The sequence below is a fragment of the Tachypleus tridentatus genome, chromosome 8 (assembly GCF_004210375.1).
Source record: "Tachypleus tridentatus isolate NWPU-2018 chromosome 8, ASM421037v1, whole genome shotgun sequence".
Classification (NCBI taxonomy): domain Eukaryota; kingdom Metazoa; phylum Arthropoda; class Merostomata; order Xiphosura; family Limulidae; genus Tachypleus; species Tachypleus tridentatus.
The window spans coordinates 152226550-152246216 of NC_134832.1; the positions used below are offsets into that span (position 1 = coordinate 152226550).

Here is a 19667-nt window from a genome sequence, read left to right on the forward strand (position 1 = left end):
GCTAAGCACTTATTCTTTTAACTGGGCTGTAAACAAAGCCAAACATTTTTTTTTGATAGTATACCACTACTTTTGGGACAAGATTAATTTGACAGTTTTTACCTTTTCTATTGTACATTTTGGATTTCCATGTTTGTTCTAAACTTTCTTTAAAATACTCTTATACAAACTATTCATTGAATTAAAATTAAAATTAAATAATCAAATATATTTAAATTAAACTAAATTCAACTGGTAGGTTAGGTGATACGATTACGAGTCGAACGCCTTAACCCACCTGGCCATGCCGGGACCGAAAAAGTACAGCATCTGATAAGACAAAAGTTTCCCTCGTATTCTTACTGTTGATTTGTTAACATATTTCTTACACAGGTATGGTAACTAAATTTTTGGTGTACAAACTTGTTATGTTTTCATGCCTTTTGTTACGACATTGAAGCACTCTTGATATTTACCAAAATTATATTTTCTCTCGATATTTGAAATAAGAAAATCACATTACCTGGCTTATTGAAATTAACAACCCTAAGCACGAAGAATTTTAAAACACTAAATTAGCTGTAACTTAGTTGATTTACATAGCTGGTTGTCTTAAAAACCACTTCATTGTTAAATTGAGCAAGTTAGTCGAACTTGTGACGCGCAAATATTCTGACAAACTTAACAAGTTTGCATTATTTTTTCGAAAAGCTATTTTCTTGTTTTTATTCAAGAATAAATAAATCGTGTAAATATCGGATTTTATTACGTTTTTGTACTCAGGTTCTGACGAGAGAAGATTTGTAATTTCTGCAATGTTACTTAGCACTGAATCCAAGAGTTACAGAAATAAAAATCGCGTTTTTTTACACTTTTTTAGCCAGATGACACATCACAATGTTAATAATTAAAATAAAATTTTAAAAAGTTGCCTTTCTTTTAATTTTCAGTTCATCTATAAAAATGAGCAATTGTTTCTTCAAATTTTGCTTTTAAATAATATGACTTGTTAATTAACATTTATGATATTTCATTAGCTTGTACTGTTTCTAATGCAAATACAAGTCAACTTTTAATTTATAAGTTCTATACACCTATTAAAGCAAACTATTCCTAGAGGACGCCACAAATGTTTATGTTTGTTTTATACGTCAGTGTTGAATAGCAGCGGTCGCTAGCTCGTGAGAGTGGAAGTGTTTAATGTGAACTGTTGGATGTTAGAGATAAGGAAAGCAAACAATGTGGAGTTTCAAGCTTAACGAACAGTTTCTTAAGATAGCTGTTATCTTTGTCCTGCATACTGCAGCATTAGCTGAAATTCACCGGGCTCGACCACATCGAACAATGTCTCAGTTTTCGCATCGTCGGGAGACCGGAGATAGCAGTAATTTCGAGCCGGAAAGACGAGACAGCCATACACCGTTAGAAGAGGGGTAAATTATTTTTAAATCTTATTTGGGACACTGAGCCATTAAACATGTTCGGCTGCTATCAAAAGTGGGTGCTTTCAATTTTAGCAACCTGCATCGTCGGACTAAGTGGGATTGTACCTTTGGTAGTAATTCCTGTTGAAGCCGGAGCCAACTTGAATAAGAAAGGTAGAGTCAAAATATACTATTCATTATAAACATAATAAATATTTTGCTTTATTTGTTTACAACGTATGAATTGAAGAAAGAATTCATAATCTATTTAATATGTCTGAACTTGTCTTAGTAGTAGTATTAAATGTGTGTGAAAAAGTTTAGACGAAATTATGTTAATTCACAACATAGCAACAGTAACTTTAGTTGTCTTTAGTTCTAAAGTTCATATAAGTAAACTATTTATGTAAAGTTTAAGAATACTACGAGGAAAATTTGCAGTTATGTTATCTAGAAGGGGGGGAATAAAATAATCATTCAAGTTAAAATAATTGCTTTGGCTCTCGAGATTTATGTACCTGTTAATTCTAGGGCACGATGGTGTGTATACTGTTCATCAAGCGTGAACTTTTGAAAAATGAATGTGGATTTTACACACCACTTGGTTTGTCTAGATTTGGTCTGTATGCACTGTTTCAGCTTGTGTATTTGTTATTTTTCACTTGTATGTAATATTAATAAGCTTTCTGTTGTTTCTTGGATAGAGCATCAGAAAATCAGATATGAAATCATAATTAACAAACAGTATTTAAATACAATATATAATTTAGTCAGTAATTCAACTTTTAACCACCTAAAATAACAAATCACCACATATTAATAGAGAAGTAAAGGAGATATATTTTCAATTTCCTTTTAGTTCTATAAAGGTGGAGTTTTACTTGTTTTTATTTATCTCTACATTATGAGTCTAAAGTAATTTCAGTAAATAATTTGTAACTATACCTTGTAAAATTAACTTACCATAGTGTTTATAACTGTAGAGAGAATAAAGTTTCATATATAGTTACAGAAAACAGTTTGAACCCATTGAAGTTCCCTTACCATTTTTTTAATCCTTAAACACCATCAATTTAAGCTAAGTGTAATATTTCAAATCTGTTTATCCATTCTCCAGATGTTTAAGAGACATTGTATATCATATACTTCTTTATAAAGAAAACTAACCTTGTTACATAGCATTTAAGAACAAGGGGCCTGCATGTCTATCAAGGCTGTGCCATCCACTAAACTTATCAGCCCTCATTATATGATATCCATCAAACTTTCTCCTGAACATTCTTACATTTACTGCATCCAGTATCTGAAACAAACCCATTTCAAAGGACACATCCCTGTTAAAAATGTAAAACTGTCTTAACTGAAAATGACTCTTAAACTGTTAGAATATATAGTTATGTTCTGTAGTCGTATCATTCTCACTATTACATGTGATAAACGATGATACATGAACACTAAGAAATAACATAATAGTCTTAAACACTTTAATCAGATTTCTATGGCTCTCCAGCTTTTTTCAAGACAAAACCCATTCAGGTATCTTAACTTGTTTTTATATGATAGCCTTTCTGTTCTAAGTATCATCCTAGTAGCTTTCCTTTGAACTCTGGCCAACAATTCAGTGTTTTTCTTAATGTAAAGAACTGAGCACAGTATTCCAAATGTGGCCTAACCAGTTACTTATACAATAAAATTATAACCTCTTTAGACTTTTTAGTAGATACAACCTATAATCTTATTTGCACTACTACTAACAACAGTGGATGACTTTATAGAGACTGATCAACAAAAACAAACTATTTTTGTTTCATAATGTTGTTAAGGTTATTCCTGTAATGTTATATTTATAACTGAAATCATGATGACCCACCTGCATAGCCTTACATTTCTTATAAATAAAAGCCGTGTGCCATTCATTCAAACTTTCTAAATAATCTAAATCCATTTGTAAAGTATTAGTGCACTCTGCTCAGCAACACCTTAACATCACTAGCAGAGTTAAGCAGTGTGTTGATAACTGTAGTTGAACAATGTTACCAAACCTTAACATCACTAGCAGAGTTAAGCAGTGTGTTGATAACTGTAGTTGAACAATGTTACCAAACCTTAACATCACTAGCAGAGTTAAGCAGTGTGTTGATAACTGTAGTTGAACAATGTTACCAAACCTTAACATCACCAGCAGAGTTAAGCAGTGTGTTGATAACTGTAGTTGAACAATGTTACCAAACCTTACCATCACCAGCAGAGTTAAGCAGTGTGTTGATAACTGTAGTTGAACAATGTTACCAAACCTTACCATCACCAGCAGAGTTAAGCAGTGTGTTGATAACTGTAGTTGAACAATGTTATCAAACCTTAACATCACCAGCAGAGTTAAGCAGTGTGTTGATAACTGTAGTTGAACAGTGTTAATCATCTGATTATAAATGGTGTTTCCAGTTATTACCACTATTGAATTTTTCAACTATCCAAATCTCTTATGACAGTAAGTGATTAGTTGAATGTTAATGCATCTGACAGTTAATCAGCTATTAAATTCCACTAATCACCCAGCTCTAGTTCTAATAATGAGTCTTAAAGTACTTTACTTGTGACATTAACTCAATTTAACTAAACTGGATTTATAACAAGTCTGTTTACTTTTGTTTAGCCATGTTTTTCAGTCCATTATATAAAATCATTCCCCACACCTATAGAATGAATATTGTAACAAGCCTTTAATGTGTTACTTTGTCAAGTGCTTCCTGAAAATCAAGGTGTACCAGTCCATATCCTCATCTACATGAACAGTAACCACTTCTGAGGATATCAGATGTTAGCAAGGCAAGATTTCTGCCAAGTAAAACTATAATGACTATCCAACAAAATTTTAAAAATTTGGTAGGAACTTAAATTGGTTGTGAAATAAACTTTATTATAAAAGTACTGTGTTTTAACAAGATTGTTGTCACCAGGTGCAGTTATTCTATATAGAATCAGGAATATATTTACAGAGGTTACATAACTGGGTATTGCTTAACAGTTTAGTAAAGGTTTCTTGGTATTCTGGATGTTGGTTTAAGTTAAAGCTATTTTGTTCAATGAAGTTAACTTCCTTTATTTTGCATTTGTGGTGTTTGGTTCCTTGCTTCAAATTACAGTCTTTGTAGACATACTGTGGTTTTTATGAATTACAATGGTGGTGAATGTGGGAAGGTTGTTATTATGTTTTGTAACTCTAGTTTCTAATTTTCTACATATATCTTCAATATAAGATCCTGGACAGTAATTGCATTTTTTTTAGTAACATTGGCGTTGTGTGTGATTCTACGTAACGTTTATTCAGTGATTCTATTTTAGGGCTGGAGTGAATTTAACATCAACATGAATTTTATGTTTAATGACAAGTTTTCCTCAAGTGTTGGTTATTTTTGAGCTGATGTCAAGGTTAAATGGTAAATTGTAATGTTATGTTGTTTTTTTATTATTGTCAGTTTTGTTTGAGGTTTTTGTTCTGGTGGTTTTTGTGGAAATTTGTTGGTGTGAATGAAGGAATGTTTTATAAGGTTGATTTCTTCATCTGTGTAATCACTTGAACAAGATCTTGATTCACGTGTGTGATCACTTGAACAAGATCTTGATTCACGTGTGTGATCACTTGAACAAGATCTTGATTCACGTGTGTGATCACTTGAACAAGATCTTGATTCACGTGTGTGATCACTTGAACAAGATCTTGATTCACGTGTGTGATCACTTGAACAAGATCTTGATTCACGTGTGTGATCACTTGAACATGATCTTGATTCAGGTGTGTGATCACTTGAACAAGATCTTGATTCACCTGTGTGATCACTTGAACAAGATCTTGATTCACCTGTGTGATCACTTGAACAAGATCTTGATTCACCTGTGTGATCACTTGAACAAGATCTTGATTCACCTGTGTGATCACTTGAACAAGATCTTGATTCACGTGTGTGATCACTTGAACAAGATCTTGATTCACGTGTGTGATCACTTGAACAAGATCTTGATTCCGTGTGTGATCACTTGAACAAGATCTTGATTCACGTGTGTGATCACTTGAACAAGATCTTGATTCACGTGTGTGATCACTTGAACAAGATCTTGATTCACGTGTGTGATCACTTGAACAAGATCTTGATTCACGTGTGTGATCACTTGAACAAGATCTTGATTCACGTGTGTGATCACTTGAACAAGATCTTGATTCACCTGTGTGATCACTTGAACAAGATCTTGATTCACCTGTGTGATCACTTGAACAAGATCTTGATTCACCTGTGTGATCACTTGAACAAGATCTTGATTCACCTGTGTAATCACTTGAACAAGATCTTGATTCATCTTTGTGATCACTTGAACAAGATCTTGAAGCTGTGTTTAAACATTTTTGGATATATTGATCTTTTGTTTGGATTCATGGGTAAAATTCCAGAGGATGTAAAGGTCTGCATTAGTGAGTTTTTGGTGAATTTTGTGTTTGATCTTATAATGTGAAGGTTAACAAAAGATGACTCCTTAGTTATTTTTGTGTTCAGTGATAACTTTGGTGTGGTTAATGTATATGTTCAAAGCAAGTATGTACGTATTCAGTAGAAGTAAAACCAGCAAAAGCGTAACAGTATAGGGGAGAATACAACATTGATTTTATGACGTGTGTTTCAATCTGAGTTAGGAATATGTTGGAGAGTAGGTGGAATAGGGTTGCTTATCATTTAACCATCTTGTGTGAAAATATACTTAACCATGAATTCTAAAAGGGAAATATAAAGTGTAGTTGGATATAAATTAATGGACTGGGGTCAATACAGTTGAGATTAAGTGCACTATTTCAAGCTTTTTTGGAAGTTCAGTGAAAAGTGACATAAAATCAAAGTCATTAAGACATAAAGATATGATTTGAAACAAAACGGCTCCACTCTAAACGAACACACTGAGGTCCCAAGACACTGAACAGTGGTCTCAGGTCATGTGACTTCTGTTCCATACTGTGTATATATTCATGTCTGTGTAAACTGCTTGTAGTTGATATGGATGTAATATTGTCACAACATCATACATTTATAATAGTTTCTTTTGTTACTCACTAAAGTCACCAAATTTTGTACTTTGTTCACTGGATTTGAAAGAATATAATTTATCAGTTTTACAAAATCATTTTTTTTCCCCAACACTGATCTAAAGTTACAAGGCCCGTAATTACTTGGATAATTATTACTTGGAAAGAAGAATAATCTTAACAAACGTAGAACCTTCTGTTCAAGAACTTACAAAAATATTAGTAAGTGACTTGTATACCCAGTTATTAATTTCCTTGAAAACACTTGGGGAAATATTTGAATATTGTAATTTCCAGGAACGTTAGCAATAACAATAGAGTCTATTTTCAACATGTTTCCACATCTCCAACAATAACAATAAAGCCTATTGCCAACATGTTTCCACATCTCCAACAATAACAAAACAATAGAGTCTATTGCCAACATGTTTCCACATCTCCAACAATAACAATAGAGTCTATTACCAACATGTTTCCACATCTCCAACAATAACAATAAAGCCTATTGCCAACATGTTTCCACATCTCCAACAATAACAATAGAGTCTATTACCAACATGTTTCCACATCTCCAACAATAACAATATAGTCTATTGCCAACATGTTTCCACATCTCCAACAATAACAATAGTCTATTGCCAACATGTTTCCACATCTCCAACAATAACAATAGTCTATTGCCAACATGTTTCCACATCTCCAACAATAACAATAGAGTCTATTGCCAACATGTTTCCACATCTCCAACAAGGCATTTCCTCTGTAGGTTTACAAACAACTAAAAATTAAATTTTATTAATGTTTGTCTTCTTTTTATGGTTTTGAGAAAGCAAAATGAAGTCTTTTTAAAGTTTGTTTTAACATATTTTAACAACTGTTTCAAAATGTCAGTATATTTCCTGCAGTAAAGAGAACTAAACTTAATATGATTATATTGAAACATCTGTTTTTTGTTTTGTAATATCACTGTATGATATTTCATTTCTAATGACATGATCATGTAATAATATCTCACTGTTAGAGGTAACATGTTTGACAGAAATGAATCTGTTATTCCACAAGTAGTTGTTGGGTAACTTTGTATTGTTCATAAACTAAGTGGATTACTGCTAAACATGTAAGGTTATGATGAATATTTTTATACAACTCTGTTAGTTCCCTTACTACAGCTGATGACATCTGATCAGTAGTTTCAAACTTTTATTAATAAACTCCCTCGAATCTCTCTTTCTCTGCACAAAAATGTTTTCAAATATAAGAAATGAGTTATTTTAAGTTTCCATACTACAAAACTTCCCTAACATCCATTCATGTATTCTGTATTTTTGTCTACTCTTTTTAAGACAATCCAAATATTTTAAACCAAAGAAACAAGTTAGCTTTACCAACATCCCAACATATTGAACAAAGTATGACAACATTCTGTTTAATTATATAAACATTAACAGGAAGTATGAATACAAAATGTCTGTAAAGACCCACTAGATGTTACAAGTGACATTAATAAGAGAAATGTTTGTCTTCATCCTTTACTTTATATCACAAACCATATTTTATTCTATTTTATAGCCTTTCCACCAATGTCTTAAGAATCTAACATCTTTGTTGACCATATGATCGTTACTTTATCAGTTCTCCTAATGATAGAAAACAGTATATCAACCAGGAAGCCCTTATTCAAAAATATCTGATTATAAAAACAATCTAACAAGCTAGTCAACAAGGATGTCTTGTCTAAGAATTAGGGATAATATAAAAATAATTCAGTAAGCTATATGTAAATTATCTTTTACAATAAGTTCAAAAATCAATAGATATGAATCTAACAGAATTATAGATATTTTGTTTGTATATTAAATCTTTTAAAGTTACATTGTCCATCTTTCATTGTTCCTTGTCTTCTGAAAGATATCAATTACTAATGAAGTCCATGGTCACCATCAGCTTATTTAATACTTTTTTGTAAGCTATTTACACACCAAATTGTTTGGGTGGATACAACCATGTTCATTAGAGGGTCCACAATAACATAAGACTTAAAAACTTAAACACAATTGTTACCAATATTGCATTTAATACCATTGATTACTGTTGGGTTTCTCTTTAAATTTTACATAGCCAGTAAGGAAAATAAGCTCTTTATAATGAATGTTGTAATTAGTTATTACTGAATGTGATAAAATTTTATATTTTTTTAACAGTTTATAGTTTATTATTGTTAATAAGGTATCAAATATGTATTTGTATACCATATGAACTTGCAAATGTTTTCCAGTCACATTCGTAAAGGTTATGGAATATATTCTTAAACGTCAACAACAGGTTTATATGTTGGTATTATTTCATATCTAAACACACACTCATGCACATATTTATTTATGTACTCTTTTAAAAGTATTCAGTTACTATAATACATGTATAATCACTGACTAATGTTTTTCTAATTGTACAAATATAATAGCTTCAAACTTAAAGTAGGTTTGACAGTGACTCAACCCCATTTTAAAGTAGGTTTGACAGTGACTCAACCCCATTTTAAAGTAGGTTTGACAGTGACTCAACCCCATTTTAAAGTAGGTTTGACAGTGACTCAACCCCATTTTAAAGTAGGTTTGACAGTGACTCAACCCCATTTTAAAGTAGGTTTGACAGTGACTCAACCCCATTTTAAAGTAGGTTTGACAGTGACTCAACCCCATTTTAAAGTAGGTTTGACAGTGACTCAACCCCATTTTAAAGTAGGTTTGACAGTGACTCAACCCCATTTTAAAGTAGGTTTGACAGTGACTCAACCCCATTTTAAAGTAGGTTTGACAGTGACTCAACCCCATTTTAAAGTAGGTTTGACAGTGACTCAACCCCATTTTAAAGTAGGTTTGACAGTGACTCAACCCCATTTTTACCAGAGCTCACAGCACGTAAGGAAAAAAACATTTCCAGGAAATTTTGAAAACATAACCCTGTGAAATTGTTATTCCTTGTTTATGTGTGTATATATAAATCAAAATTAAATTTTTTTATGAAAGGTCTTTTAATCAGTAGTGATAGCTGAAAGTGTAATGTTTTTATTATTAGAATTTTTTTATTCGGAAACAGGGAGAGCTTTATCAATCATATGCTTGTACATCGATGGAAAAACTACTAATTCAGCTTTGAATACTGAATAGCCACATGTTACTTTTAAGTAATGGTAAAACAATACTTATATGTGTATCAATTGATAAACTTAGTACAGGGCAACAGGGTTTTTTATCACAGTATTAACCTGTTTTGTATTACAATTCTATTTATGCCATATGCTTATGTTAAGAGTTGTTTCCTACAAAAGTTCAGTTCAAGTTGTTTGTTACTGTTAATGTTTCTGTAAGTTTCACTAACAATACAAATGTAACACACTTCAAAGATGTGTCATATTTGTTACTGTAATCCTAAAATTTGGTAAAATTAGATATGTGTATGTATATCTAGACAAAATTAACAGATTATTTTGGAAATTATTTGTGCAAGTTATGTCAGAAATTAAATATTTTTTGGAGGACTAAACCTACACATGAATGTATTTAGAACTAGAGGGGAATTTTTATTACAAAAAACAAAAACTCTTGATGTATGGCCACTGAAAGTAACACATCATTATAAGGCAATGACATACTTATGTGATATGTAGTCATTGGAACAATCTGGTGTTTAACTGTTAGTACTTTTTAAACCTCCATTTCAAACTCTGACTATCCAACTAATATACTTACCTAATGCTGGATTGTTGCCAGATATTGTCACATATGTTTTTCATAAAGTCGAACTAGGCTGTTTCTTTTAACAGATGAAAATGTGTTTATATGATAGTACTAAACCATTTTTATCTAATTAAATTTGAATATGTATTGAAGTTTCTTATTTGAATGTCACTGTTACTAAAATAAACATGATTTTTTCCCCCTGTATGATCTACTGAGCATTGACATAAAAACACTTTATAACATTCATTTACATAGAGTACTTGCTGATTCTGTGTTTGAAGGTTTCTGTGAATGCTTTAATTAAAAGAAAATCTTATTGATGAATTTAATGTGTCAAAATATGTCCTGAAATATACCTTGAATATTTTCTTGTTTTTAGCTGTTTTTAAAAATGTTTGGTAGCTCACATTTGGATTGTGTTTTAAAGTGCTACAAGCTACCAAAACCACAAACCATAAGACTTTTGTATCATTTCGTGAAACATCTGTTAGTTTTTAATAATATTAATGGAGGTCTGTTTGTAGAATGCTACAATATTCCAGTTTCATCAGTATTTATATATCATTTTAATGTTCATTACTGATATAGTAATCTGTCATTAATAAGAGTGATTTATAGTTTCCTGTTTGCTCTGGAAGTTAGAAAGAGCAATGTATGTATGTAATGTGTGTGTGTGTATGTAAATATATATGTATGTATGTAATGTGTGTGTGTGTGTATGTGTATGTGTGTGTATGTATATATATATGTATGTATTTAATGTGTGTGTGTGTATATGTATGTATGTGTGTGTATGTATATATGCATGTATGTATGTAACTGGTGTTGCAATGGTTTTGTTAGTCAATCCATTATTGAACTGCTGCGTAGCTGACCATTGTTTTAGAGAATGTTCAAATGTATTTTCAGTTTGTTTTATAGTAGCTTCAAACATATAAATTCCCCATTAACTCTTCTGTTACACCAGAGACAACCAGCTGCATCATTCTTGAGGAATTTTGGGTTAATCCTCTAAAACTTGAGTTTTATTTATATGTGTACGTAGTTAATAGATACCTGCATCAGATACTGTAGCAAGTTTTACAATGGGAAAAACTTGTGTGTAATTAGTGTTGTACATGTAATGATAATGTTACATCTCAGACTTGTGTATATTTAACACTATACATGTAATGTTAGGTTAGTTCCAAACTTGTATATAGTTAGTGTTATACATGTAAAGGTAGTGTTACATTAGGTACAAAATTGTGTGTAGTTAGTGCTATACATGTAAAGGTAGTGTTACATTAGGTCTAAAATTGTGTGTAGTTAGTGCTATACATGTAAAGGTAGTGTTACATTAGGACCAAAATTATGTGTAGTTAGTGTTATACATGTAAAGGTAGTGTTACATTTGGTCCAGACTTGTGATAGTTAGTGTTATAAAGGTAGTGTTATATTAGGTTCAAAATTGTCTGTAGTTAGTGCTATACATATAAAGGTAGTGTTACATTAGGTCCAAAATTGTGTGTAGTTAGTGCTATACATGTAAAGGTAGTGTTACATTAGGTCCAGACTTGTGATAGTTAATGTTATAAAGGTAGTGTTACATTAGGTCCAGACTTGTGATAGTTAATGTTATAAAGGTAGTGTTACATTGAGTCCAGACTTGTGTATAGTTAGTGTTATAAAGGTAGTGTTACATCAGGCAGTGCTTAAGTTGTGTAATATTACCAAGTTAAGCTCAGTTTCAGAACCACTGGGGATCTTGGAATGACCATTCTCTTATTTGTACTATTTGATGACATCACAGTGTTTATTGACACAAAAAAGTAACTGAGGTAGAAGAGTGAGATGTGACAAAGTAGGTCTGCGACAAAGTAGGCCTGCGATAAAATAGGTCTGAATAAACAGTATAAAATGTGATATTGTATCTATAAATGTATGTACGCCCTTGTACATTCTGGAACACAAGTGTTTTTATAATTTCTAACAATAGGAATAACATATCATTTACTCCCGTTCAAGCCCTGACGTTAGTTCTCAGACTTGTGCTAAATCGTGGAAACCTTCAGATGTACAAGCAGGCTATCAGGTCAACATTCATTACCTTGGCAGCACTTTCTGTAAATGTTTTTATTCTAACTGAATAAAATTAGGGCATTGTAAACTTGTTTATGTTGAGTTTGAAACAAAAGTTTCAATGAACTAACACTGCTTAACAAAAGTCAGCTATAAAAATTATAATTATTGATACACTTTAAGGTGTATTATCTAATCTTTTGTTTTGTTGAAAAAAACCAAAAGTAAGACATTTCATTTAGTTAACTTCTTGCAAGTGTTCATTAATATAGAGTGGACAAATAGTTTGGTTTCTACTTGACACTTTAAGTTTGATCAGTTATAAAAACTGTGACCTATTTCTCCAGATAAAAGAACATTTTGAAAGTTGATGTTTTCATACTGTGCTATTTCTCTACAAACTCATAACAAAACCTTAACTTCTTACAATAAATATTAAAGTTCAGTAAATACCAGGACCAAGTATTCCATAAAATCTTGTAACATTTGCACTTCCTGGCTCATCTGTTACTGTAGTTTTGAAATGAGGAAATGGTTGTATAACTGTGGCTTACATAACTTGTATTTAAAGTCTGGGAAACTCAGTGAATTATTTTTTATGAAATAACAAATGTCTCTGTAGCTGTAAAAACCTTTACAATTTATCTTGTTTTATTCAGACTATTGTTCTCTTTGTGCACTTAATTATTGACAACAGAATTGAAGTTCTATTTTTTTAATGTTTTGACAATATGTACAACTCAAGGTTTACCATTTCCCACTGGAAAAGTCTTGCTTCATTTTAACATAAAACTCATTAGATGACCTTACCGAGCAAATAAAACTTGAATTCAAACTTTGCTTCACTGATGTAAGTTGCTACAAAATCTTTAAGTTTATAATTATTAATACATTGTAGTTTTCATGGAAAACTAGTGATTGTTGTGAAAAATCAACAGTTTTTATTTTATAGTCCCTTTCCTGGCAGACTCAGCTGATGATTCTTTGGTGTAAAAGCAATGACTCTACATGTCAGTCATCTAAACCAGCTGTTTGATTCTTATACAACAAACAAGTGAAGGCTGGCAGTATAAAAGCAGGAGATGTGAGTCACTGTAGTGTGATGTAATTTTAACTATGTTTATGAAAAGATTTGTGGAATTATTCTGCCATTTTAAGTACCATGTTGTATACATTTTCTCAGCTGTTTTTATTGCAGCCTACAGACAAACATGCAGTGAGAAGTGGCCTTGTTACTGTACTTTATCAAATCTATTTTAGTTTAAATAATAAACTGTAAATTAAACAAATTGCTGATTACCATTAGCTTGACCTTAAATTATTGTTTGTTCTACTTTACTAGGTAACTAAGGGGACATGTTTAATTTGTAGCTACATGCAGCTATTTTATATCACTTATTTAACAAATATAAGTAAAAGATATGATAACTAACCTAACATGCAGCCCATCTTGTGTGGCTTTAGGTGTACTACCTATCATAATTGTCAAAAAATGGTTTTAAATCAACTGATTATTGTAACAGTTTTATTACTTAGTAACCACTACACTAACAATATTGAAGAATAAGGTTATTATTGTCCAAGATGATAATATATATTATTTGCTAACTGGTGACTTCATATTCCAGCCACTTCTGTCATGGGAACTTCAGAAAGAAAATGATGCAATAAATTTGACAGCTGTCAAGGTTTTATTTGTATGACTGAAACATGTTTAAAACAAAACTGTAACAAAGAATAATTTTATATTTCATAAAATTGGGGTAGATTCAACTTAATAAATATGATGAGAACATTGGATGGAAATATTTACATGGTTAGAGAGTGTTCTTACTGTTCATACGTGGTCCTTGTGTGACTGACTCTGAGAGTAAATAAGTAACATCATTCAAATAATGTTCTGTAGGGAGGATGTTTCTTGTCAAAGTTTTCTTGTATTTATGGATAATAAACCAGTGTAGTTCTAATAACAGCTTAAAGTAGCTTAATATGTATTTTGCTCAGTTCTTTTTGTAATATGAATCTGTATAAGACCAACCTTATGAACATTAGTTTCCCTGTACCAACCCTTTATGGGAATGGGTAGGAAGGTATACATTTTTATCCAGTCATAAGATATAGTGAATTAGACTTGCTGATTAAAAGGAGGACTTAGAGGGAAAGCCATTCATCATTTAAGGAATTCTGTGTTGATCCTATAGTGGCACATAAATGATCAGTTTTTATAAAGTATTATATAAGTCTTTTTCACTTTGCTGACCTATTAAAATAAACTCCCAACTATGGGGCTTTAGTCACAGTGGTGAAGGGTAAAGGGAACCAGAAGTCAGAAATGATATTTAATATGTCTAATACACTTGTGAACTTCTAAAGTCACTTGATCAAGTTGCATTTGGGAACCGTCTGTCCACTTGAAAAACAGTGAGCACAAACAGGCAGAACAACTCTAAATTTCATAAGTAGTTCCTGGTTTCTCTCATCTCCAGTATTAGCATAATGACCACAAATGTCCATTTATCCATGAGCGCTTGCAAACTCAACATTGGTGTTGCAACCCATTTATAAATCTACACTTGGAAATACATTACCTGTAAGATTAATGTATATTTGTTTGGTATGAGTCACATGTACATAATGTGCTTCTCTTGAACATACATTAATTATACTAAACTGTTTTAAAATCCAGTTGCAGACACAAGGAAAAAGGTGGTAATTGTTTTCTATCTGAGTCATGCCTCAGTTGGGTGTTTTTATGAATGGTGCAACAACCTGCAAGCACAGTATTAACCAGGAAATAAATCAAAAACTGAAAACAGGTGGGCATATGCACATTTCAAAATAGGCCAGGTTAAAAAAAAATGTTAGCTGATTAGGCATGGGTTCATCAGTATAGTGGGAAAAACAATATTTTAATTTAGGTCTAACAATAGTTTTTCACTTCTGTAAATTACTATAATTTTAAACATCAACTGCATTACAAAGTGAGATTTTTGAATTTATAGAATCTTTCAAACAAATAAAATGATTATGTGCAAATTAAAATCAGAATGTGTTAAATTCATTTTCTTTTTTATACATGTTTTGATTGTTAAAAAATTGTGTTTTATTTGAATGTGTGAGGTGTATGTTATTTGTAGATTATTATGACATGAATAACACATCAAAAAACATTTTGATTTGCCATTTGGTCACAAATATACTGCCCTCCAAACAAAGGTCATGTGTCAAGGGTGTTATCACTTTCATGATCCAAAATCTATGACTAGAAGGCATTAGAGAGAGAATTAAATATAAAATATATATAAATGTAACAAGGTGTTGTGTTGTGTATCATAAAATGAATAAAAGTAAAATATATATTGGATCTCCAAAGTAGAAAGTTTATATTAGTGTTAGACTGGTGTGATTTTAACCTAAGAGCTATTTCAGTTTCTCACTGGCTCAGTGAAATCATCAAGAATATTGTCGTATGAATTCTCAAGTGGGGTAACTTTCCCCATGATAGTGGCAGTGATACTAACTAACGCAGGACTACTGGATGCTTATTGCCCATGGTGGATGTGACAGCCATTGTTAAACATGCAGGAGGTTTCTTCACACATACCTTCCATTTGGTCAATGTTCTTTCTCCCCAGTTTGATCATGACCAGGATGATGATGATGATTGTTACTGGCTATTTTCCCACCATTGTAGTTTCTTCCTTAACAGGATTTTGCAGATGTGTTCTTTTCTTTCTTTATCCTTTGTGTGTTTTGATTCCTCTTGTACTTTACTATCCAAAACCTATACTTAATATTACTTCATTTTTCTTACCATCATTTTGAATTATCTCTTGTCATGTCATCTTATATATGAGGCTCTTTACTAATTCAGGCTTATCACTCGTGTTGGAAATTAGTCTCTTAGGTCTAGTACTGTAGAAGCTTGTTTGTCTTCCTTTTCCAGCTTTTGGGTTCTATTTTCAGCTGACTGATGGGTTCTTCAGATTCTCACCTATTACCTATTTTTCCATCTTACTCCTTCTCTTCCTTTCCAGTTTATTTTCCTCTGCCATCAAATCCTATTTATTTTAAGCATCTAGAAAATATGGTCCCAGATCTCTTTGCCAAGAATTCCATCAAGAGAGTAATTACTGTGGGTAAGTGATTTCTTTTTTGGTTCCAAAGATGACCAGGGACTGTTGTCTGTTTATCCGTCCATCATCTTTAACCTGAGTACTTGTCATCTCTCGGTTCAGTTTGGAAGAATTCTTTACATTTTTGTCTATAAATGACCAAGGTTGATGTTTCAAATGCTTTTTTACACATTCCAATTACCCCATTCTCCAGATTTTTTAATTTTGTCAATTAAAGTTGATTCTTCCAATTCTTTGCTCTTCCTTTTGACATTGCATCTGCTCCTGATGTCTTCAGTTACGTTATGGGCACTCACCCACCATGTTTACAGATTGTGGTTAAGGTTCCTTTACCATAGCAATGATTGATTTCTCTTTACTTCTTAGGAGAATTCCTTCACTTATACTTGCTTAATTTTCTGGTAGGTTGCTTGGCTGGACTAGCTCATAAAGCCCACAAAGTCTTTCCTTACATCTACCCGTTATTTGGTACATTTTTTTGAGATCAGATGGTGTGTCTGTGAAAAGTGCAATGTCTTGTCTGTAACACTTGCACTCTTTCTTTACACCTAATGCAAGGTTCTTTCACTTTTGTGAATGCTGGCTTTCCTCAAACCATGCATTGATCTAAGATAATGGAAAGCACTTATACCATCTGGCTTGGCTCTACCAAAGTTCATTGTTGAGATGGAGTATTTTGCAAGACAATTCAAGGCATTCTTGTGGTATTAAAATTACTTAGTTTCCCAGTCTAGACTGTACCTTCCATGAACTATCATGAAAATGCCAGCACTAAGAAAGTGACTGTTAACTTTGGCTTGCACTAGCCAACTATTAAAGATAGGTTTTCACATTTACCTTTTGCACTGTCTACAATGGAGCACCCTTCTGGCAGGCATCTCTTGGGAATCTGGTTACATACCCAGCTTTCTCCAGTGTGAATTCTCTCTGTTCTTCAAGTGGAGGAATCCATGTCACTTATCAGTTCCTAGCCACTGGGACAGTGGACCTTGAAGAATTTTCTCACTGTTTGTGTACAACACAATATAGTTGGAAGTATAGTAATGGTGAAATTATCTACATAATGCATGTAACCCTTCAAATAGCCAGTGTGTCTTCATTCTGCAGCAAGATGAGTGTTTCAACCCTGTCCATTTGAGTTGAAATTAGATACACCATATGGTCAAACTGTGCCCTATCTATTCTGCACTTTTTGGTTTGACATCCACTTGTATGCCAGTGCTCAATAGGTCATGCAAAAAAATTTGAATCTCTGCAACACTTTGGGCTCTTTGGCATTTCCTTTCAGGTGGAAAATACACTCTTGTAGAGACAAATTGTGGTTTTTTGTGGGTTTGGCTCTATGGAGCCCTTGCCACTGGGTGCCACATTCAATGAACTTTCCATCTGGGCAGTTTCTGAAGAAAGTTCATCTGAGTTTAATTTTTGCATTGGCCTCTCCACCATTTTATTATGGGATTATAGCTATTCTATGTGTAGAGGTCAGGTATTGTCTCGGAAGTTAATATTTTTCTTACCTAAAATATATATTTTCATTAGATACCTCTTTGCAGTCCTCAACACTTCTAGTGTACTTTCTTTTTAACTTGAATGAAAGTAATTCAAGTGCAAGTAGTTAGGAGAAGCTGTTGTGTAAGGAAGTTGTCACTTTTTTGTTGGTGGAGAGCTCAGACTAGTGAGGTACAAATCTCATGAAACTATCACGTGTGAAGAGGTCAGTAGCTACTGGGAAACCATTTTTAAGCAACAAAAATGTTAGCTTGTGATCAGAACATGCTATCTTTGTAAATCAATATTAAAAATCAATCAAGTGAGGAATATTGGTCATGAAACATAGCTTGGTCATGTTCCTGCTTAATAAGTTTGATACCTGCAGTGGAAAAAAAAAATTGACCAAAAAGTCTCAAAACACTTGTTTTAAATCAGTGTAGAAGTTTTCCTGTTTGGTTTTTCAGTTTGTTCCTTACTAGAATTGTTTGGCATTTATTTTTGTTCAGTGTCATTCTCCCACTTATAAGTTGAAAATACTAAACATTAAAATAGTAAAAATACATTGTTACTTATAATGACGTAACATTTAATATAAAATATCAATTAGTTGTGTATGGTATAAAATGAAGGATTGAAATTTAAATTTAGATATCCCAGATAAACAGTTTATAAGCACGTTAGAGGTCGTGATAGGGTTTTAAGAAATTCGTACAGATAACCAAAAATTTGGAACATGTGTCTTCCAGTTAGTGGCGACAGACAAACTATGTATACTGTCTGTAGGCTCGTATTCAGACGGCTTGCTTTGGTTCACTGCAGACTGACTACAGCTACCCTCGTCTGCTGAATTCAAAACTCAAGAAAAAGCCAGAAGGAAAGTAAATAAATTACACAGGCAGTGATTGTATAACCTAAAGAATGAAAACACCATTATGTGTAGTCAAGGCGTGAATTAGATGTTAAAATCTTCCCTCTAAATAAACAAACAAAAACCGCATGTGTCAGTTTTTTTGTAAACAATTATATTGTTTACGGCAGTATGTTCACAATTTTCCATTAACTGCCTCCAGGGCTTTTGATTTAACTACAGGTTATATTACAATATGTACCCTAATAAAATAAATGCATGTATATTCACTAATTATTATTCATTTTTACCCAATTCCACTTTAATGGACAGATGTTGTAGCAATTTCATACGTCTTACGGAACGAACGAATCACACAGGCCTCACTAAGTCAAGAATTTAGGATTTCACTATATTGTAATTAAGACTAACGGTGGATTTAATTAAATACATTTTTCTGTCGAGACTACTTAATTATCAAATAAGTTAAGAATAATACATGTTTATATTATGTATTGTTGGTGAGGGTAGCTCGCACATGAATGAGGGCAGAGTACAAGCTGTGGGAAATTAAAGAAACATTGTTGTAGTAACTGATTGGTGTCTTGATGTCTGAAACTTCTCCAGAAAAACCGTAGCGACAGTATACTTAGAACTGTAAGCTTGTCGTTGATAAAGCCTGTTCACCACCCCTTCTTTGTTTGATGAACTCTCCTGTTACTATGTCTCTGAGCAACGGATATTGTCAATATAATTTATATGTGTCTTTTTGTACTGTTTTAATTAATATATCTGATTATTCTAAAAAGGTAACCTAATGATTAATTATTATAAGAGGCTTGACAAAAATGTATCCATGTTGGCATTGGAAAGGGCACCAGTCGTGCATGAACCGAGTTCTTGTGCTAGTTCAATCTTTAA

The 19667-nt window shown here is 32.4% G+C and overlaps 1 protein-coding gene across 1 annotated transcript in view; it reads left to right on the forward strand.

The window, feature by feature from the left end:
* Positions 1-1122: 1122 nt before the first annotated feature.
* Zip99C (Zinc transporter Zip99C) overlaps positions 1123-19667 on the forward strand; it is a 75562-nt gene continuing 57017 nt past the window's right edge. The window contains exon 1 of the mRNA XM_076452155.1: positions 1123-1577. Within this exon, the coding sequence (XP_076308270.1) occupies positions 1457-1577 (121 nt within the window). The 5' untranslated portion in view covers positions 1123-1456. The remainder of the gene's footprint in view (positions 1578-19667) is intronic.